The 23781-nt window shown below is 37.5% G+C and overlaps 3 protein-coding genes across 4 annotated transcripts; all 3 read right to left on the reverse strand.

Annotated features, from left to right (window-relative positions):
* Positions 1–594: 594 nt before the first annotated feature.
* LOC133862084 (monooxygenase 1-like) lies at positions 595–4480 on the reverse strand. Its single transcript, XM_062297947.1, has 6 exons — positions 4218–4480; positions 3943–4089; positions 2672–2722; positions 2351–2519; positions 1887–2118; positions 595–1369 (listed from the first exon to the last, which is right to left on the reverse strand). Exons 1-6 carry the CDS (start codon positions 4463–4465, stop codon positions 834–836), a joined length of 1383 nt encoding a protein of 460 aa, XP_062153931.1. The 5' UTR covers positions 4466–4480; the 3' UTR covers positions 595–833.
* Positions 4481–5920: 1440 nt separating this feature from the next.
* LOC133860430 (uncharacterized) lies at positions 5921–6812 on the reverse strand. Its single transcript, XM_062296041.1, has 2 exons — positions 6624–6812; positions 5921–6127 (listed from the first exon to the last, which is right to left on the reverse strand). Exons 1-2 carry the CDS (start codon positions 6810–6812, stop codon positions 5921–5923), a joined length of 396 nt encoding a protein of 131 aa, XP_062152025.1.
* A 7246-nt stretch (positions 6813–14058) lies between these two features.
* LOC133862086 (monooxygenase 1-like) lies at positions 14059–18514 on the reverse strand. Of its 2 annotated transcripts, XM_062297948.1 has the most exons (7): positions 18286–18514; positions 18011–18157; positions 16168–16290; positions 16048–16098; positions 15740–15908; positions 14904–15132; positions 14059–14805 (listed from the first exon to the last, which is right to left on the reverse strand). In XM_062297948.1, exons 1-7 carry the CDS (start codon positions 18363–18365, stop codon positions 14270–14272), a joined length of 1335 nt encoding a protein of 444 aa, XP_062153932.1. In that variant the 5' UTR covers positions 18366–18514; the 3' UTR covers positions 14059–14269. The 2 variants fall into 2 exon arrangements, with proteins under 2 accessions (XP_062153932.1, XP_062153933.1); XM_062297949.1 differs by lacking the exon at positions 16168–16290 and having other exon boundaries at positions 18286–18512.
* Between the last annotated feature and the right edge of the window lie 5267 nt (positions 18515–23781).

Consider the following 23781-nt stretch of genomic DNA (forward strand, 5'->3'; position numbering starts at 1 on the left):
GAACGTCAACATAGGACGTTCGGGTGCTAATTCGAACCACTCGAAGTAATCGTCTAAGGAGGTGAGCCAACCTTGAAAGGCGTAGGGGTCGAGTTTACCATGAAAATCAAGTACATCAATACGAACCCGTTTCGTCGCTTCATCCAATCGATTATCAAAGCTCTCGAAATAGGGATTTGTCTCCCCCCGATGGTACTATGGTCTCGCAATGGTCTGATGGCCAGCAGCATATCCAGACTCATGAAAGGCTGCTGTAAAGGTATGTTGTGTGGATTGTCTTCTCCGTTCTAATCTTCTCCCTCCAATTGAGTCTTTTGCAACTTTGCTTCTTTGTCAACCTTCTTTTCTCTAGAGCCTTCCGATTTTTCAAGGAGGTGGCTCCATTTGATTGACTAAGCCCAACAATAAGTCATCCAGTTATTGCTGGGTGAGGTAGGTAGCCAATCAACTTGCTCTGATAACAAATTGATGCAACAGAAATTAAAATAGATTGGAAATTATAAGAAAAGTCTTTGCTAATATGGAGTCTCACCAAACTAATAATAGAGAAGAAGAAGCCAAATCTCACTAGGGAGAGGAGTCACACCTCAAAGAGAAAAGAATAAAAAAATTATTATTCATCAATTTTTTGCCTCCATTGGGATACAAAAGGCCAAAAGGGTGCTTACATAGCTTTAGGGCAAATCTAACCCTAATTTGCCTGACTTTGGGCCTAAGCCCTTATTTAACCGACTAACTCACTGACTTGGGCTAAGCCCCTTATTGGATTAAAAAAGAAACAACACTAAATAAAAGAATATAGTGGCAATAGCTGCTGACGCCTTCAATAGGTCTTAAAGGCGGCCACAATCATATCGACTATGACCACCTGGGTCTCTAAAGAGAGCAGCCATGACGACGATAGAAAGCAACTTCAATGGCAACGGCGAAGAATCAACCAATAATTTCCCCGCGAGATAAGTTTGTGCAGACAACCACACGAGTCTCATCCTCCTCTCCTTCACATACGCGTCCAGTGCCTCTCCAACTTTTTGCACGACCATCGTCTCCCTTCCATTTCTTTCCAAGTTCACCTCATGCAACTTCGGAGCCAAGCATCTAGCAAGCACAACAGCATCTTCAAGAGCTGCCGAGCCACCCTGACCAAGGAACGGGCCCATTATATGCATTGCATCCCCTGCTACAGTCACGCTTCCTTTCCGAAACCTTCCCAATAGTACGTCCCATGGCTCACGATATCTTATGTGTGTGAGAGACAGTGAATTGTCGTCACTGCCATTAATCATCTCTGTCATCTCTGTAGGGAAGCCTTCTGTTAACTCCAAAGCAAACTGTCTAATAAGCTTTGGATCTTTCCAAACATTTGAATCTGTTGAAATAAATCATAAATAGTAACCATTAGGAAAGATTAATGCAAATTAAATTAAGGCCCCGATAATTCATTACTTTTACAATCATACTCATAAACTTTAAAAAGTGTCAATTTAGTTCATCGATATTTCAATCTGTTTTAATTTTAACCTACTATTAAAAAATTTCGTTAAATTCTAACGAAAATGTGTCAAAATTTCTAAATTATCACTCCTGTTTTTTTAGGAGTTGGTCATGATTGAACAGAATTTGTAAAAATATGTATATCTGAATCTTTGATATATATATATATATATATATATATATTTAAAAAAAAAAAAAAAAACAAAAATATTTTAAAATTTTTGACAAGATTTAACAAAAAAAAAATTAATGATGGGATAAAATTGAAAGGTGAATAGATTAAATTAATACATTTTAAAATTTAAAAGTATAATTATAAAAGTGATAAAGATAATGACTTTTAAATTAATTAAGCACGTACGTATGGCGTCTATTGATCTTTGTGTACGCACCTTGAGGGTAAACTTGCACAAGTACGGTCCAGTAAACCAACGTTTCAGTAATAGTAGCTCTTCCAAGCATGACTTGACCCTTCATTTGGCGCATGCCATCGGTCCCAAATCCATGCCCATTTGGATAATTTGTAAAGCCTCTCACCGAACATACTTTGGATAAAAGCTTCGGAGGCTTTAGCTCCAGAAAATCCCCAATCACTGAGTTGCCTCCATCACATCCAATCACAACCTGTGAGGAGTAAATGATGTATTATTAATACTTTAACTCAAATTGTGAAACATGTCATTGTTGGCTAAAGAAACCAAGGAAGAATATAAGAAAAGAATTCAATACCAATATTTATTTTTTATTTTTTATTTTTTATTAATAATAATAATAATTGAAGAAGATTGATAATGAATGGTACCCATAAAATAAAAATCCAAATGGTGTAAATGAGAGGAAAAGAGTAGGTACGCACCTTAGCCTTAATTATGCTTCCATCATGCATATCAAGGATTGGAGTTGAAGTGTGTGCGTCCAATTTGATTGAGATTATGTCGCATCCAAACCGAATTGTGCCAACCGGCAGATGAGCTGCCAGCAATTCAACTAATTTACTCCGTTCTACACACCGAAATTCTCCATCCCTGTCCAAATAGTATCAAAATATATAAATAAATTAATTAATAAACTTTTATTTTATACACCGAGTTTATATTTTTTTTTTTTAAATATATGCAGACGTAGAAACAGTTAAAAAGTGATTTTGAATGGAAAATAAAATGCTCTATATACTTACGAGACGGGTGATTCTTTCTGCTTTCCACTGTCAAGCCACATGGCCCGTGCCCTGTCATCAACAGTAAAAGTAAGCCTTGTGATTTATTCATTATTCATGATAAAGCAATTCAGCCCACTAATAGCACTTTCAATGACTTATACATTTTTATATGTAAAATGATTAATCAAAATTTGTTATATCTATTTTAATTAAGGGGTTTTAAAAGATATCATACGTCCGATTATCTATTATTGCACTATATCATTTGTATATATATATATATTATTCTTTCTTTATCTTAATTCTAACACATTTTTCCAATGAAAAGTTTTTTTTTTTTTTTTTTTATTTTTTATAATTATTTACTATAAAGTCGACAAATTTTTTGTTCTCATTTACGCGGTTCGTATGAGTGTGACCTTAAAATGATAAATATAAATTTTGTCATATAAACATACTCTGAAATACAATTTCTCAGATTCAGAGATATATTATAATATTGCTACGACGATAAATGAGTTTAGGTAAGAGAGAGGGGGGAGAGAAAGAGGATAAAAGAAAGAAAAACAAATAAAATAAAAAAAGATATGTAGTTCTTTTTGAGGAAAGCATAAAAGCTTGCCTGGACGTTCTTGGTTCTGACATACGGACTATCGCCAACCGGGACCTTGTGGGTCACGTGGAAGGAATCAGAACGAGTTCTTGAAACCCCAAGAGGCTTGGTGCTAGTGAGGAAGGAGTGGCAGTTCAAGGGCTTTTTCAAGGCGAGTGTTGAGGTTTCAAGATATCTTGCAGCATCTTAGGTTTTGGGCATGAAGAAGAGGAGGAAGGCGCCAGAGGGAGATGGAAGTGAAGAAGGGAAGAAGGCGCGAGAATGAAATAAAATTATATAAAATGGAATGGCACATGGAATTTAGGCGTTAAAATTTGGAGATAGAATCTGACGAGAGTTATTTTGCTGAAATGATGGAGAGTTTGATGCAGGGAAGAGATAAATAAGTTTCACCAATATTTGGTGAAATTTTTGAAATAGCCAAATCAATACAGATGCCATTAAGCCATTGAAGATGCTCTAAAGGTCACAATTCGAATTGGTACGTGTATTGAATTTGTAAAAGAAATCGTTTTACAAAAATTAAAGAATATTTTTCTGGTTAACTAAAATGTTTTGAGTTCGACCATAATTTAATTTTCTGTGTACAAATCACTGTAGAAATAGAAAAAACGTTTTTCAAAAAGCAAACAATCGGAGCATTGAATGGGGAGGAAGAGAGGGAAAGAGGGCGTACAGTTGAAAAGTGAGGGCAGTTTGTCTGAGCTCTGAAGCAATACCCAGCTGCTCAAGGGCACGCCAACCATTAGCCTGAATACCAATACCGCCTCCAGTTGCTCTCAGAGACTCTGATCTTTCCAAGACTACACTTGCAATACCCTTCCTGCATGCACGCCAAGTGAATCATCTATATATATATATATATATATAGAGAGAGAGAGAGAGAGAGAGAGAGAGAGAGAGAGCCGGCATATAATTAAGACCCATATCTATTAAGAAGACAAAACAAACCTATGAAGAGCAAGTGCGGTGGCAAGCCCACAGATGCCACCTCCGACGATTACAATCTCCATCTCTTCAACTCCTTCCATTTCGATCTCGATCTTTCTTTCTGCTACTTGCTCTGTTTTCTCTATCAATAAGCACTCGACACCTCTTTTCTTTCCACCGGCATGCACGGATATACTCATATATATAAGTCTATAGAGACGTTGGAGAGGGCTGCTCTCTTGCCTTCCACGGCAAGTTTCATTTTCCATTTCTCCTCCCTTCGGAGAAGGTTCACTAGTACATATTTGGTTCTTTATGCTCAGTCGTTTTTTGAAAAGTCTACAGACTATCCATATTGACCATCTACAGTACATCTTTGAATAGTAATAAAAAAAAATATTTTGAAATTATATTTTTTTTAAAGTGAAAATAAGAGGGAGAGAGAAATTTGCCTTTGCCTTAATTAAGTCCATTTCGACTTTTCTTGTTGACCTTCATTCAAAGGCAGCGTGTTGACCAATGTGAACACCCATTAGATATTTCCGTTAGATCAATTTTAGAAGTTGTCGTAATTTCGTATGTGGTCTAATCAATATTTGGCAATGTCAAGTGTCAACCATCGGCAGGATGTTCGAGTTTGAATTTGTAATGCAAAATAATCTCTTCAATTTTTCAAACTTTACATGCGCATACAGAAATGTATTAAAAAAATTGATATGACACTCTCTTGTTTTTCTTCAATTTTTCTTATATTTTTTAAGGTCTTTTTATATTGATATGACACTCTTGTTTTTATTAAAAAAATAAAGGGTGTCATGTTATAAAAGAACCCCAAAAGAACACTAGAAAGAACTCTACTATTCCCCATTATATATACAACAACTAGTATTTAAGATGATATGCAGAATAAATACAATAATGAACAACAATAGTCTCTATATATTATTTCCTTAGTAACTGCTCTTTACTTTATTGTATGACATAAGTCTCTCTATCTTCAGCAAATCTGCAACAGCTCTTCTGTGAGTCTTTTGCTCTTCCATGAGTCTCTTGTTCTCCTTTAATTACTCTACATGTATTGATTTTAGACATACTTCTAACATTCCCCACAAGTTGATGGGGAAGGGACTAACTAGGGGTGTAAATCCAGGCTGCTTATAACCGGTCTGGAAACGTATTCGGACACTAACCGGATTCGGAAAACCGGGAAACCAGTCGGTACTCAGACCCAGTTCCGGGTATTGATTTTGAAAAACCCAGTTATACCCGGGTACCCGGAACCGGGTCTGTTAAGTTATTTAAAAAAAAACCCTTCCTACCCTTTTACCCTAAGGATACACATGGCCTAACATAAGGACCTTTCTGTATTTTCATAGAATCACTTTTGCCTAGGGTTGACAATTTTTGACACGACTCGAGAACCCGACACGAAAAATTTGGGTTTGGGTTTAGCATTATCGGGTTCGGGTCATAATCGGGTCACCCCAGTTATAATCGCGTTTCTCGGGTTGACCCGCGAACACGATTATACACTGTTACTTAAAAAAAAAAAAAGAGAGAGTAATTCAGGAACAGAGAACTGGAGAAGTGAGAAGCAAAAGAGAAAAGACTAAGAACCCTAGCCGTAGACCCACTGACCCGCACCCCGACACGCCCTTTGGCCTTCATCACTTTCGGCCTCTATCTCTCTCATTTTTGCGGCTCTGCCTTCGGCCCTTCACTCTTCACTCTTCAGTTAAACTTGACCCCTCCTCGCCGTAGACGTCGTAGATCTGACGTTGAGGGTCGCTGAGCACGTCATAGGCCTCAAAGATCTGCTTAAACTTGGCCTCCGCCTCCCTCTTGCTTGCCGGGTTCTTGTCCGGATACCATTTCATCGCCAGCCTCTTGTACGCCTTCTTCAGGTCCTCCTCGCTCGCGTTCTGGTTCACCTTCAGTATGTTGTAGTAGTCTGTAGTCCACTCCTATCTCTACTTTTCTCCCTTTGATTCTTTCGAACTCTCACAAATCTGCGAGACTGCGAGTGTTCTGATTGTTCACAGTTCGGTGGCTTCAGCGGTTCCGTTCAGCCACCAGCCGGTCAGCCCTTCACAGTTTAGTAATCGTGTTTATTGGGTCGTGTTCGGGTTACCTAATTATTAATCGGGTCGTGTTCGGGTCACAGGTTCTAACTCGATTAATAATCGGGTCGGGTTCGTGTTGAACCCGTTTGCATAATCGGGTCGGCCGGGTTGACACAAACCCGACCCGTGGACCCGAATTGCCAAGCCTACTTTTGCCCATTTCTTTCTTTCACTCTTTCACCTTTCAGACTTCAATCTTCAAACTTTACCCTAACACTAACACAGCACCGCTGCCTTCTTCTTCTTCTTCTTGTCGTCACTTCACGTCGATGCCTTCTTCTTGTCTTCACAGTTCACGCCCTACCTTCTTCTTCACTTCTTTGTCTTTAGAAATTTTGAAAATTTCAGCGCCTTCAATCTCTTGTCGTCTCAACCAAATTTCCCGAGAAACAAACGCGAAGCAAGACAAGAAGACTGGCTTGGAGTTGCTCTGTGAGGTCGTGTGCGGGAACTTCTTGGAGATGCCGTTCCCGGACAACAGCTTCGACGGCATGTACTCGATGGAGGCGACTTGCCACGTGCCGAAGCTGGAGGAGGTGTACACCGAGATCTTTAGGGTTTTGAAGCCCATATCTGGAGGAGGTGGTCAAGGAGCAAGATCTGGCTAGGCCATCAGCTTAGCCGTGGTGATCGAGGTTGAAGATGGGGAGGATTGCCTACTCTCTTACGAGGTGAACGATCTACCCGCGATTTACGCTTGGATTCTTCCACTGTTTTTTGTTGTTAGAGATTAGGTTTTCACTGTTTGATTCTGAGGCTCCTTAATCATTAGTGTTTTGAAGCCCCAATTGGTGATTTTACTCCTGCCATAAGGCTCCTTAATCACATTTGGACTCAAAATATTTGGCCTGTTAATCACTACGTACACTGATTTTGGTGTTGACAAGGCTGGATTCTTGTATTCTTTTGTCACCGATTTCTGTATTGATGTTTCCTCTCATGTTGGATTTCTAATTTGTATTTTGTTAATTGTTTGGTTTCTTCTTTAGTTTTTGAGCAGATTGATCTCTACCTTATTTATCTTATCTTTTCTTGTATTAGCTCAGGATATGAAATTCGATTATGTATGTCAACTCAGCTGAGAGAGGACAATGAGCCCAAAAACAATTTTATTTTATTTTATTTTATTTATTTTTTTTAAATACAACCTGGGCAAAGGGTCACTACATCTCAATGGTTTTTGTGACTCTGATTGGGCTAGTAGCCTCGACGATCGAAAATTCACGACTGGATATGGCATCTATCTTGGTCCGTGTCTGATTTCTTGGGTTGCTAAGAAGCAAGCCGTTGTTGCTAAATCTAGCACCGAGGCCGAATACCTCTCTATGGCACTCAGTGGCTGAAATGTATTGATTACGTATGTTATTTACAGAATTGTAGGTTGCCTTATATACCACTCCTTGTTTACAACATTGGTGCTCTCTCTCTCTCTCTCTCTCTCTCATCAAATCCTGTGTTTCACTCCAGAACAAAACACATTGAAGTGGATTATCAGTTCATTCATGAAAAGATTCATAACAAAGATTAATTTAATTGCTCGGTATATTTCAACATAATGGTTCGTCCTAGGGGTGTAAATCTGGTTCCGGTTCCCGGTTATTGGCCAAAATTGGGAACCGGAATCGGGGTTCCCGGTTATAAGATTTCAGTAACCTGGTCCGAAACTGGGTACCCCAGTTGCCCGGGTAAAAACCGGATATGACTAGGGCTGGCAAAATGGGTACCCGACAAGAACCATTACACGACCCGTTTATGCTAGACCCAAATACGACCCGTTTATGTTAACGGGTCGGGGCTCCAAACACGACACGAACACAATAATTTCACGGGTCACCCGACATGACCCGTGAAACCCATTTAACATAATGGGTCAAATCGGGTCGACACGACCCGTTTGACCCGTTTAGCTTAACATACCGGCGTCCGACGGTACCAAATACTGCAAATGCCCATCAAACTTCAACAGAATTACCAGAACTCTCAACCTCACCACAAACCCTTATCTGTCCAATACTGCAAAGCTTACAATTACGGTAAATTTTCACTAATTCAGGAAAAACATCAAATTTAAAATAAAAGGAAAGGAAGGGGCTAAAAGGAGTAATTGCATGGACAAAAAGGAGTCGTTCTTTGTTTTTCTAGCAAGAAAATGAAGCAAGACACTTTAGAAGAAAATATTTTTGAAAGATCTTTATTTATTTGCCTAAATTTCGGAATACGAAATGGAATAAATAAAAGCAAATGATCACCAATTTTTACATGGAGACAAGAAAAAGTTGGATTTTTCTTTTTTCTTTTTTATTTTTTTATTTTTTTTTAACCTTTGTTCATCAACAAGAAAGTGTCTCTATGACGCCCAAACTCGCAGAGAGAGGAAGAGAGAGAGAGAGAGAGAGAGAGAGGGAGAGAGGTTGTTGCCCAATTAGCGACAATCGTAACAGAGAGCGATGGAAATCAACTATACTATTAACATACCGGCGGTACCGGATGCGACATTGGCGATTCGGCGGAAGAGAGAGAGAGAGAGAGAGCGTCAACTCGAGCGGGTCTAGGCGTCCAGCCGACTCCAGCGGGACTGCGGTGCGGGAGGAAGAAGAAGGGACGGCAGCGGCGCTGTGCGGAGTTGAAGAAGAAGAAAATGGAGGAAGAAGAGAAGGGCGGCGGTAGCTGAAGGAAAAACTAAAAGTGAACTTTTGGGAAAAAGTTAGGGTTTTGATTCTTTTGATTTTGTCACTTTTTGTAGTTTTTGTGTTTTTGAATTTCGGCTAAACAGAAAATTAGAGTTAATTACTTAATTCCCAATTTCTATTTCCCCCCTTTTTCAATTTTTTTTTTTATAAATAAATAAAAAAATAAAAAGAAAAAAAGTGAGTTAAACGGGTTGACCCATTTATGATCCAAACCCGTTTAAAGTAAACCCAAACCCGCTAATTTTGTGTCGAGTCAGGTTATCGGGTCGTGTCAAAATTGTCAGCCCTACCCTTTGGTATAATGTAAGCCAAAGTCCACTGTCCCTTCAAATAATGCAAAACCCTTTTAGCAGCAGTGAGATGGACTGATGTCGAAGAGTGAAGAAATTGGCAAAGCTAGTTGACACTGCAAGCAATGTTAGGGCGGGTCAAAGTACAATACTTTAAAGCCCTCACAATATGATGGTATTCAATTGGATCAACCAACAGGTCACCAATAAACCAAGATAATTTGCCGCCAGCAACACATGGTGTTGAACCAGGTTTGGGACCAGCCATTTTGGTGGGATGAAGAAGATCTATTACATACTTCCCTCGATGAAAATGAAGAGCATTTTCAGTTCGTGATGCCTGAATGCCAAATAAATAGAACAAAGGACCTAGATCTTTAACTGCAAACTCGTACTTTAAGTATTCAATGAGAGCCGAAATAGCATTAGAGGAATTGCTTGTGATGATAATATCAACATATATAAGAACAAGAACACCAAAATTGTGAGAATGATAATAAAATAAAGGTGTATCAACCATTGACCCTGTGAAACCAAGTTCCAGCAAAGCTTGTGCCAGTCTCATAAACCAAGCTCGTGGAGCTTGTTTTAATCCATAAATAGACTTATGAAGCTGACAGACATGCTCAGGGTATTGAGGATCTTCAAAACCCTTTGGTTGTTCCATAAAACCCTCTTCTTCAAGAAATCCACGAAGAAATGCATCTGAAATATCAAGCTAATGAATGAACCAGCCAAAATGTAAAACCAAAGCAAGAATTGAATGGTAGCAAGCTTAATCATGACACTGAAAGCCTCATTAAAATCAACGCCTTCTTCTTGATCGAAGCCCATAGTGACAAGCCGTACTTTATAGCGATCAATAGACCCATTTGACTTTTGTTTGAGTTTGAAAACCCACTTGTTCCACACAACCTTCTTATGAACCGGACGGGGACATAAAGTCTAGGTGTGATTGGAGATGAGAGCATGAAATTCAGGTTGCATTGCATGGAACCAAAACGGGCTAACAACAGCTTGTTAAAACATTTTGGGTTCAGCAGGAAGGGAAATTGAGGATATTGCTTTGAGCGAGCGTTTGGTAGAGTAGTATAAGTGGAAATAAGAAGAAAAAAAAAGGGTTGGGAAGAACTTGTCTGAGATTGTGTGAGAATACGAGGACGATCATGCAAAGGTTGATGTGGCTGAGATGTAGACTGAAGGGGTTGTTGGATTGTAGTAGGTGGATGGGGAGGCGAGTCTTGAAAAATTTGGTGAAGTTGTGTATCCGGAGGATGTTATTTCTGGATGGTTGGGATGGGTGTCAGTTAATATTGGGGTGGATGTAGGTGAAGGACTATTAACAAAAGGTGAGTGAGAGGTGTCAGCTGTAGGTGCAAAGTCAGTAGCAGGAATATAAAAATCAGGTGGAAATAGAGAGATACTTGGTGATGTCGAAGAAGCAAAACCAACTGAATCATCCCTTGTTGGCCGAGTATCAGAGAAAAATGTTGCTGCTGGAAAGGTTGTTTCATCAAGAATAATGTCTTGATATATCACACGATTGGTTTGGGGATATAAGCACCTATACCTTTTTTTTATTAGAACTATAGCCTAAGGAAATGCATTGTTTGCTTCTATAGGCAAGTTTATGAGAATTATAGGGCCCAAGCAAAGGGAAACAAGCACACCCAAAGGTTTTAAGAAAAGCATAATCAGGATGATATTGAAATAATTTGAAGAAAGGAGATTGATGTTCCTATACAGGAGTAGGCATACGATTGATTAAGTAAACAGCTGCGAGGAAAGCATCAACCCAATAAATGGATAGAAGTTTTGATTGTGCTAAGAGAGTCAAGTTAGTTTCGATAATGTGGGCCGGCGGTGTTTTCTTTCAGAAATTCCGTTTTGCTCAGACGTATATGGACATATAAATCTATGGTGAATGCCATGTGAGTCAATGAATTGTTTAAATGCAATAGAAACATATTCTCCACCATTGTCAATTTGAAGTTGTTTGGTTTTATAGGAGAATAAATTTTCTATAAGGCATTTGAATTTAATAAAGTACACAAGCACATCGATCTGACTTTTGTTTTAATGGGAACAACCCAGCAAATCTTGGAAAATCATCAATAAAAACAATGTAAAACTTACAACCACAAACTGATACGACTGGTGAAGTCCATACATCGGAATGAATTAATTGAAGAGGATGTGTAAATCTTCTTATGGAATCAGAAAAAGGGCAACTTCCTACTCTTAGCAACATGACACTATTCACACAACTTAATGAATTTAACCGAACCAGACACAGGTAACAAAGACTTCTTAATTAATTTCTGAATGATGGACTCTGACGGGTGACCAAGCCTAGAATGCCATACATGAATATGTCCTGTGACACCTAGGAAAGCAGTAAAACATGAAATGAAAGCAGCCTTAGCCGAATATTTTCTCTGTAGAAGCTGTTTGAGGTAAATGGGGTATAACCCCTCTTCACTCGGCCCTTGCAGGATGATTTCCTTGGTCAGCAAATCCTTAATCACAAAGTAGGTAGAAGTAAGAATAAAATAACAATTATTATCCTTACGAAACTTTTGAATTGAAAGAAAATTTGAAATATAAGAGTAGAACCAGCGTTGGCAATCTGCAATCCTCCTCCATTTCCCACTGTCACACTGTCAATTCCCTGGTAAGGTTGTTGCAGAGTCAGATTCTCAAGCTCTGCAGTTACGTTATTGTTTGCACCACTATCCAAGCATCATGGTCGTTCATTGTCTTGAATATCATGTGTATATGCCACCATGACTGCTAGTTGGGAAGGTGGATGTCTACTTTGGTATGCGAAATTCATACTGTGGTTGCAATCAAGCGCCCTGATGATTTGTCTTTCCACAAATTTGATAGGGAGTCCAATTGGTAGTAAAAATTTGAGAACTTGAGAAGGACTTACCATTATGCTGCGTGGGTCCTACAGTTTTGGAGCTTGGTAGAGACCGATTTGGATACTGCTGAGAAGGTTGAGATCTCTGATTGAAAGCTTGTGGTGGTTGGAACTTGTGCTTCCTATTGTAGTGTTGCTGTTTTGGCTTTTGTGTGAAGAAAGCCACCTGATTGGCTTCAGGTGGGACCGTCTTGACATTAGCATCCAATAAGAGCTCAAAATTGAGCAATTGCATTGAAAAATCGTCGAATGAAATTGAGGCTTCTCTTGTAGCAAAACTCAAGGAGGTGATAAATGGGTGATATGAAGGGTTAAGACCTCCTTCAACGTAAGATATCAGGTCCTCATCATCTACAGTCTTCCCAACTGCAGCAAGTTGGTCAGCCCAACTCTTTGCAGTAAGCAAATAATTTGAGCAATTTTTTGATCTCTGATTTAACGTATGGAGTTGACACTTGAGGTGTGAGATTCTTGAACGAGAATTAGAAGCAAATTTGTTAGCGAAGTGAATCCAAACTCGGTATGCAGTATTCCGTCCATAAACAGTAGAGAGAACCTTTTCAGTAAGAGTGGCAGTGAGCCAAGCCAAAACAAATTGATCATTTTTTCTACCATATCTGATATTCAGAATTTATAGCAGAAATAGGTTTTTTGCCACTGAGGTTTCAACAATACTCAGAAGATCATGGGTACGAAGAACAGGAATAATTGGGTGGTCTAGTTGAGGTAATTGGGTCTCTCAAGCTTATCGATTACAAGAGATGTGACGTTGGGAGGAACAAATATATATCATTTGAACTATTGGAACTAGATGATGCCATTTGTGATTGACAAAAAAAGGTGGGGTTAGCCAAGAAGCTTTGATACCAAGTATGAATTTGTAATGCAAAAGAAACTCTTCAATTTTTCACAGTACTTTACATAGATGTGTGTACACTATCTCATTATATATACAACAATTAGCATTTAAGATGATATGCAGAACAAATACAATAATGAAAAACAATAGTCTCTACATATTCTTTCCTTGGTAACTGCTCTTTATTTTATTGTATGCCATGAGTTTCTTCATTTTCAGCAGATGTGCAACAACTCTTCTGTGAGTCTTTCGCTCTTCTTTAATCACTCTACATGTACTGATTCTAGACATACTTCTAACAGTTCGTTGGGAAGTCCAAATGCCAAATGTCAACATCAGACTCTCCGAACACAAGCTTAATTTTCCCTTGTTAAGGTCTCCTAATTAAAGTAATAAACCTAGTTTTATGAGACTTCATAAAAATGCCTCTTAGTGCACGATTTTATTCGAACCTTGTTGGGAAATATTCTTAATAGTTAGTAGATGGGCTTATTTAATTCATGCAAGCCCATATACATATATTAATCCTAAAAAAGGCCAGTTACATTTACAATTTTAGTTAAGGCCCGTCAAGAAACAAAAGCTAAAGTCTATACAGGAATAATTCGCAAGAAGCCAAGAGTATCTCAGAAGTATCAAATCCCGAGATATTCGGACTGCACAGATCCTGGGTAGCTCCAGATGATCCCTCGGAATCAATGAGCTAGTTCCCACCTTATTTGAGGTAAGCGGTTGAAGTCTCATCTATAAATATGTACAAGTCATCGGGTATTCTTCAGATGAATTATTAATTATAAAGACTTGATATAAATTCTCTCAAAGACTGACTTAAGCATTGGAGTGAGAACAGTTGGCATCCCCGGCGAACTCCTTTGCTAACATTTATTATTTTACAGGATTGAAAGAATGACTTTACAAAAGCTTGTGCCACCATACCGGAAACTGTCTTAAAAAAAAACCTTTCGGCCATATAGTTTAGTGTTCTCATTAGCAGTCTCTCTTAAAGTTATTCAAGTAAATTAGCATAAATGTAAATCAAATTTAACATTTTACATTGTTATGCTATTCGTGGCCACAACACAGTTTACTCACACTCCAAGCAAGTGGAAAACAGACAGGATTATTTCAATTATAGCATTATTAAAGCAGCAAACCATGGAAATGGAACTTTATTAGCCATAGGTCTTAAAGGCGGCCACAATCATATCGACTATGACCAACTGGGTCTCTAAAGAGAGCAAGCACGACGACGAGAGTAAGCAACTTCACCGGCAACAGCGAAGAATCAAGCAATAATTTCCCCATGAGATAAGTTTGTGTAGACAACCACACGAGTCTCATCCTCCTCTCCTTCACATACGCGTCCAGTGCCTCTCCAACTTTTTGCACGACCGTCATCTCCCTTCCATTTGTTTCCAAGTTCACCTCACGCAACTTCGGAGCCAAGCATCTGGCAAGCACAACAGCATCTTCAACACTTGCCGAGCCACCCTGACCAAGGAACGGACCCATTATATGCATTGCATCCCCCGCTACAGTCACGCTTCCTTTCCGAAACCTTCCCAATAGTACGTCCCATGGCTCACGATATCTCAGGTGTGTGAGAGACAGTGAATTCTCATCACTGCCATTAATCATCTCAGTCATCTCTGTAGGGAAGCCTTCTGTTAACTCCAAAGCAAACTGTCTAATAAGCTTTGGATCTTTCCAAACATTTGAATCTGTTGAAATAAATCATAAATAGTAACCATTAAGAAAGAATAATGCAAATTAAATTAATTAAGCATTACGGCGTACGTATATATAGTGATTAGTGTACCTTGAGGGTAAACTTGCGGAACTACAAACCAGAAAACCAACGTGTCATTAACAGGAGATCTTCCAAGCAGGACTTGACCCTTTTTTTGGCGTATGTATTCGGGGGCAAATCCATGCCCATTTGGATAATTTGTAAAGCCTCTCACCGCACATGCAGATAAAAGCTTCGGGGGCTTTAGTTCCAGAAAATCCCCGATCACTGAGTTGCCTCCATCACATCCAATCACAATCTGTGAGGAATAAATAAGGTAAAATTCTAATCGATGGTGTCTTTGTATTCTAATCTAAAAGAGCAAAAAGGCATAGGGTTAGAAGAAACCTTAATAAAATATTTTATTTAAGTTTTCTATTGCGGAGGTTTTCTGTTTCAAAATCTTGAGCAAGCTTGAACAAATATGGCTTGAGGTAAGTCTTAACTCAATTTCAGCCATGGATTTTGGTATATTATTTTATGTGATAACGTGACCAATGAGTGAAAAAAAGAAGCACAATGTTTCTATTCTTAATTGAGCTACGTTGCTTAATTAAGTATATAAAAAATAATAGATTTAATTATTTGATTAATAATTTAACACATTCCTTGTGTGTAAGACCAAACGTGCAATACATGGTTCGAATTCATACTTCTACTCAAGTACCATACATAAAAATACTACTTATGTTAAAAATTAAAACTACTAAAAAATTATGAATTTAATCATCTCATTAATACTTTAACATCATATTATAAAATTCAATTTACAGTGAAACATGTAATTGTTCGAGAAAGATTGAGAATGAATGGTACCCATAAAACAAAAATCCAAATAGTGTGAATGAAAGGAAAAGAGTAGGTACCTTAGCCTTAATTATGCTTCCATCATGCATATCAAGGATTGGAGTTGAAGTGTGTGCGTCCAATTTGATTGAGATTATGTGGCATCCAAACCGAATTGTGCCAACCGGCAGATGAGCTGCCAGCAATTCAACTAATTTACTCCGTTCTACACACCGAGCTTCTCCTTCCCTGCCAAAATAATAGAAATTTTATCTTTTATTTTCTACACTAAGTTTGTATTTATTTTAATATATATATATATATATGGGGCCGTAAAAATGGTTAAAAAGTGATTTTTAATGGAAAATGAAAAGCCCTATATACTTACGAGACGGGTGATTCTTGTTGCTTCCCACTATCAAGCCATATGGTCCGTGCCCTGTCATCAACAGTAAAAATAAGCCTTGTTATTTATTCATTATTCATGATACGGTAATTCGACACACACATAAGGCTAAGAGATCCAAGAGTGATCTGTCTGTGATCTGATGTACTCAGGCAGTGGTCGCGACTTCCGACTGTGGTCCAATGAACTTCAACCGACGGTCGTTCGACAACTTTTTGCGATAGGTTGGCGAGACGATTTGAAAATGAGAAGCTTAACCTTGAAAAATGGTATATAATTTTAAGGGGAAATTACACTTTACCCCCTGATATATCCACCATATAGCGATCTGGTGCCCAATGTTTAAAAATTAGTAAATGACCCCCTAATGTTAACAACATGTGTCAACATGGACCTTCCGTTCACTTGCCCGGTCACTTTGGACGGAAAAAAGGCCATGTGCAACAAACAAAAATCAAGACAATTTTGCCCCAAAATTCATCTTCACCAACAAGATCTCTTCTTGGGTACGTTCTTCACTGAGTCCTACGTTCTCTTCTCCGTTTCCCTCACCACCAAGCTCCTCGGCCGCATATATTACCAAGTCGAAGGCTCATCAAAACTCGGCAGCCTGCCGTCGATTTCCAGAAGCCATAGGTACATTCTCTTCTATTGGCAATTGGATTTCTCTTCTGCTGTAAGCTGATGACCATCGATGTGTTATCACGTGCATGTCGACGATAAGGATTGCTAGGGATAGAGGCAAAATGGTCTTGATTTTTGTCTAAAATGTCACGTGCAAGGCACGTGGCCTTTTTTCCATCCAAAGTGACGGGCAAATGGACGGAAGGTCCATGTTGACACACGTTGTTAGCATTAGGTGGGTCATCTACCAATTTTTAAACATTGGGCGCCAGATCGCCATATGGTAGATATATCAGGGGGTAAAGTATAATTTTCCATAATTTTAAAAAGAGAGAAACCATTATACGAAAATTAAAAAGGTTTTCGAGTCCACCAAAAATGTTTTGAGTTTGACCATGATTTTCTTTAGTACAAAAGAGGAAAAAATACAATTTAGCCCCCCAAATTACTAGCCATTCTTCGGATAGCTCTCCGAACTACCAAGGCTTGGAATCTGGCATCCCAAATTACCAAAACCTTTGAAAAATGCTCATTTTGACGAAATATTCCCATAATAGCCATGCCATGTGTCATCTTTCAATTAAAAAAAAAAAAAAATCAAAAAATCAGAAAAATTCAAAAAATTAAAAAAACTAAAATTTTATTTCTTATTTATTTATTTATTTGAAAAGATGGATGATTGGGGTGGCATTATTTCTCAACCGCGACCCGATCTTCCCGACACCCTTCCGGTCACCGTCAATTTACAATGCTATGATGATCGATTTTATAGCCCAGCTCAGCGAGTTCCGATTCGCAATCATCAGCTCGTTGATCTCGGCCAGGCTCAAGCTCGTCGAGCTTCAGGCGTACATCGTGACCAACGACAATGCTTGAAAGAAGCAGTACGTCCTTCAGTCGATCGCAAAATTTTTTTTAAAATAAAAAATAATTTTTTTTAGTTTTTTATTTTATTTAATTGTTTAAATTTTTTTGAATTTGTTTTAAGTTTTTGAATTTTTTTTGAATTATTATAGAATTAAAAAATGACACGTGGCAGGAGTATTACGAGGATATTTCGTCAAAATAGACTTTTTTCAAAAGTTCTGATAGTTTGTATGCAAGTATAAGCTTTAATAATTTGGGGCCATCCAAAAATATAGTTGTAATTTAAAGAGTTAAATTGTATTTTTTTTTCCTACAAAAGACTGAGAAATAGAAAAAACGTTTTTAAAAAAGCATTATATATCCAAACAATGATAGCATTAAATACATCGATCTACTTGACTACTTGTACTTATCTGCTGAGTAATGGGGAGGAAGAGAGAGAAAGAGGGCGTACAATTGAAGAGTGAGGGCGGTTTGTCTGAGCTCTGAAGCAATACCCAGCTGCTCAAGGGCACGCCAGCCATTAGTGTGAACAGCAATACCGCCTCCAGTTGCTCTCAGAGACTCTGATCTTTCCAAGATTACACTTGCAATACCCTTTCTGCATCCCAAGTGATCGAAGCATATATATATATAGAGAGAGAGAGGCATTAGATTAGTATAATCAAGCACAGGCTAATAATTAATTAAGAGCCATATATATATATCTCTTAAGAAGACAAAACAAACCTGTGAAGAGCAAGTGCGGTGGCGAGCCCACAGATGCCACCTCCGACTATTACAATCTCCATCTCTTCAACTCCTTCCATTTCGATCTCGGTCTTTCCTTCTACTTGCTCTGTTTTCTCTATCAGTAAGCACTCGACACCACCCTTTTCTTCACACCGGCTTGTACGGATACACTCATATCATATATATATATATATATATATATATATAAGTCTATAGAGACGACGTTGAAGAGAGCTGCTCTCTTGGCTTACGCGGCAAGTTTTTCTCCTCCTTCTAGACAAGGTTGGCCACATCTTTATGCTCAGTTGCTTTTTGACAAGCCTACAGAGTATCCATATTGACCATATCTCCTCGTGCTGACCAATGTCAATTGCGATGAATCGACTAGTAAAGATTGTTGATGTGATAGGTTTTTTTAAGTAATGATAAAAAGTGATATGAAGTAGAAAAAATTTGTATGTATATATTAATATTGTAATAATTTTTTTATTTAAATAGTAATAAAAAAAATAATTGATGTTATATAAAAAATAAAAATAGTAAAAATATTTGAAATCAATTTTTATTTTTTTATTTTATTTTTATTTTTTTAGAGAAAGTAAAAATAAGGAGAGAAAAGAGAAAATTAAGTCCATTTCCACTTTTCTTGTTGACCTTCTAAGAGATTCAAAGGCGGCATGTTGACCAATGTGAACACTCAACTTGATCTTTTCCTTGGATCCAATTTTTTAAGTTGCATGTGTGATAAGAATTATTAGAAGTTGTCTTACAAATAAGGTTCGTTTGGGATTGCGATTTTGTAAATAATAAGTGCGATTTTAAACCAAATCGCAGAACATAAATCATTTGGGAACTGCGTTTTTAAAAATTGGGATTTGAAAACGCAAAAAATATGTTTTTTCAATTCCCATGTAAGATGATGCTTTTTTGAAAACGCAGAATTTTAAAGGTTAATTTGTGATTTTGCCAAACGCTTAACTGCGTTTTTAAAAATCATTTTTTTTAAATTGCATATTTTAAAATCGTTATTTAAAAAATCGCACTTTTTTAAATCTCAAATCGAAACGGACCCTAAGACAAATATGGCTTACAAATAAGATAATGGATAGAGTTGTTTGAAGCATTCAATTATTGTACGAATTTTTTAGATAGGTGTATAATTAATGCTCGCATATAAGTTGATAAATGAAACATCTAAACTACGTATGGAATGACCTCACTTCATAATAGACCGTCGTGTCCTCGCACTGCACAAACACGTGCAGGAGTAATTCTACAAGGCGATCATTCGTCCCTCAAGCGTCCCTCACCAGCTGACGTGGCACGTCAGGCTTTTATTTTTATTTTTTTATATAAAAAAAATATTGAAAAAACCTGCGGACTGCGTTTTATAGGAACCAGTGAACCACCTTCATTTAAATTTCTCCCAAAACATTTTTGGCCCCCAAATGCTTTCCACCTCTCCCTCCTCCCTCCATTTCCTCCCTCCCTCCACCCCACCGACAGCCACCCACCAGCTGAGCACTGTCGACCACCAGCTACCACCACACCAGTTCGTCCATCTCCGGCCAAAATTACCGTGCGGTCTCCATCCACCGTACAGCTCCGACGACTCCAACGACCCATCGACCGTTCCGCCACGACGTGCCCAGCCGAGCCACCACCACCACCGCAGAAGACTCCTACGGCCCATACACCGTAACGTCTTCTCTGTTTGTTTCGATTTTCTCTTCTTCATACAGATTTGGTTTTTTGAGTTGCTTTTGGATCTGGTTTTTTGAGTTCCTTGATCTGCGTTGGGTCTGAAATTTTTATCTGCATGAGAGTAGTGTCGTACAGATCTGAAAATTTTGATGGTTTTTTAAAGTAACTTTTTTGTTTAAACCCTCCATTGCTATGGCTGATGGCTACCCAGAGATGGAGGGCTTTGATTTTTGCTTGAGATGAAAAAATAGAAGGGAATATACAGGCTACTAGTTTTCAGTTGAAGATGAGGTGAATGGGAAGAATGGGTCTCTTGCTTCCGCCGACTGGCCAAGCTAGGCTTGAATTTGGAGTTTTTTTTTTTTATATTTTTTATTATTATTATTATATATTTTGGTTGTCTCAAATTTGCATGTGATGGTGACAATCATTTTGTTGTAGCTGATGTGTTTGGAGATTTGCTTGTATTTTTGGCTTTTGGGTTTCTAGTTTTCTTCTACAAATGGTGGTTTCGGGTTGTTGGTTTTGTTTACTTTGGAGTACATATTTGTTGTTTTGAGATGCTAGTTGGCTTATTTTCCGTTTTGAAAAAGCTTATGTTGCTTCATTCAAATGTATTTGGAATATTTGTCTGCTTTTCAGTGAGTGAAATGGAATTAGAGACATTTACAGTGTTGTTTTTTTTTTTTTTTTTTTCCTTACAAACAAATCCTGCAGAATCAAGTTGTGATACACTGTGCCAATCAAAGTTGATTTTCTAGTTGTCACTTTTGATAAGTACGTTGTTTAAATTGAAAGTTTATCATACTTTTACAGCACAATATAGTTTTTCTTTTCTTTGTTTCTTTTTTTTCGTTTTTTCTGCTGATATTGGTCATTTTTTAAACATCCAGTGAGACACTACTTGTCATGGAGATTGTGTTAGAAACATACATCGAAAATGCTATTGGGGTGATTCAATATTTCTATTTGAGGAGTATTTGATGTAATTTTTTTTTCCTAAAATGGTCTGTATAAAGGTTCTACTTCTGCAAAATGATCTTGTAAATTTTCATCTATTTGAAAGTTCTATTTAATGCTATCCTATAAGGGCTCTCATTTTCCCTAGCAATATATATATATAATGCACAATAAATTGGTATTGGGCTCTTATTTCGTTATGTAGTTTCTTGAAGATAGGAATTTAGGCACTTTAACCCAGCAAGTAGCAAAATATATATATATATATATATATATATATATATATATATATATATATATATATATATATATTAGAATTCATTCACTTTAAACACAGGTTAGAGAACCTTTATATGCTCTCGTATATACATGTAAGATGTCAATTGGTCTTGTAAAAGTAAATCAGAGACATCAATACCTGAAGCTGCCATTTTTATTTTTTTAATGTCACTGGAGGACATGGGAACACATGCAGTCATTGGCCAAGAGATTACTAAAAAACTTGCTATTCAGTACTCACTTATCTTATAATCAAAATAAAACATCATGCATAAAAGTAGCAAAATCTGAATTAAACATCATAACATCACAACCTCAAGCTCTTTTGAGTGCTGAAAAAATGTAACAAATCATAGATCAAATCCAACAAAAAAAAAAAATTGAAGAACCCACAAAAATGAGATTCCACAACTTCCACAAAAAAAAAAAAATGAGATCCCACAAAAATGAGATTCCACAACTATTCCACAAGTTCTTAAACATTGTTACGTAGTGAGAATTACAAGACCATGAGATGAAACAAGAGACTAGCTTGGCCATTCGGCCAAAGAAAGAGACCCATTTTACCCATCCAACTGACTTCTTACCAGCATACCTCTGTTAAAATGAAAAGAATCAGCCACCAAAAAATTTGAACTGCAGAATTTTACGATAACAATTACATGATAACAAGGTACAAATTAATGATCCTACAAAGTACAAAAAGCCCAACCTAGAAACCATAAAAATGAGCATAACAAACTCATACGCACAGTAACATAACACTTACCAAAAGTGAGAACTAGAAAATCAACCTTCGTTGGAAAAACGGGGCACAACATGATTATGTAGGATTCGGGGTCCCTGTAAATCATGACAAAAATATTATATACAATACCAACATCCTTTTATATAGTTCATCAGTTATCATTTGTTTTATTCTGGAATACCTGAGTAATTACACTATTTTGAGTTCCGATTACATTGACATGTAATATTAGTTATGGAAGGCAACAAAGCTTCATTTGTGTCCAATGCGCATTGTTGTTGTGTTCCTTCGCAAGTCTTCAATTAATAAATCATATAAACATGTTAAAAAATCATTTTAAAAATATTCAAGAAGCATAATTAAACACAAGGAACAGAAACAACCTTCTTTACCTTTTTTGTTTTACTCTTTTGTTTACTATTTGTGTCACTTGTTTGATTCTTTTTTCCTCGTGTGCTCTTTGTCACCGCTTTTTCTACTCTAGAAGCCATCCTTTTTGATGGTGGCTTCCCTCTCATTCGAACCACGAGAGGACTACGAACCATCTTACTTTCCACCGTCGTACCATCCTTATTACTTTCCACCGCCGTACCATCAATGGACAAATTACAAGTAGTAGAACCACTAACAAGTGCTTGACAAGGTGGACTATGTTCACAAATCGAACCACTGAATTGCTTCGTTAACATATGAACATATTTTTTCAGTGTCATGCAATGTTCCACGTTGTTTGAAGCTATTTATGCTAAAGCATGCAAATCTTTGCACAAGTCGAAATATCTTTCTGCACTCGGGTCACGACTACCTGAATCATAACTACTATTGATTTGTTTATAATTTCGCTTCAAGTCCTTCCTCCATCGGTTAAGAAAATATTTTTCTGGCAACGATGTAACTCCAACTATATTCAGTATAGATATGACATGTCTGCACAAAACTCCTCTTGATTCAAACAAGCAACAACTACAATTCACTTCACACGAAGATTCATTGTAGTTAACAGTAAAACATACCTTTTTCGTGAACGCATCATTAATTTGTACCTGTTCAGTCACTTGATATATACACATTGCACCTTCTCTTGTGATAAGAGAACTACTACAATACAGCACCTCTTTAATCTCCTCTTGTACTTCTTTGAACTTTGCGATGGTGTAAAGTTGTTGAAATTTCTTCTCAAAAGGAAACCTGCTTAGACATGCAACTGTCTCATTAAAAGAAACGAAATCAGCAATATTCAACTTCTCAACTTTTCTACGCAAAGCACTATCGTATTGATCCACAAATTCCTTCAATGTAGTTGATGAGTGCACATAACCATAAAAAAAAAAAACATTCATACTTTCACTTCGTTGCGTGGTAGTCATTCCAGCCCAAAATACATCTTTTAAATATGCCGGTACCCAAAAAGTACGCTCACTATATAACCCACACTACCATGCATTATCCTTCAGATTATAACAATCAAGTAGACTTTGCCAATTTGCATCAAACTCATCGCGTGTCTAAGATTCATACACACAACTTCGTATGGCACCCTTAATGGCATGGTACTGTGAATGCGATCCAAATTTTTCTAGAAGCTTTTTCAATATGTGCCACAAACACCATCTATGTCGAGTATTTGGAAAAACTTTTCTAATTGCATTCTTCATAGCCCTATTTTGATCTGTTATAATTGCACTCAACGCTCTTTCATTCATGCAATTCAACCATGTCTCAAACAACCATACAAATGTCTCTGTATCCTCACTTGATATTAATGCCGCCCCAAGAAGTATTGACTGACCGTGATGGTTAAC

Source organism: Alnus glutinosa, chromosome 2 (genome assembly GCF_958979055.1).
Source record: "Alnus glutinosa chromosome 2, dhAlnGlut1.1, whole genome shotgun sequence".
Lineage (NCBI taxonomy): Eukaryota > Viridiplantae > Streptophyta > Magnoliopsida > Fagales > Betulaceae > Alnus > Alnus glutinosa.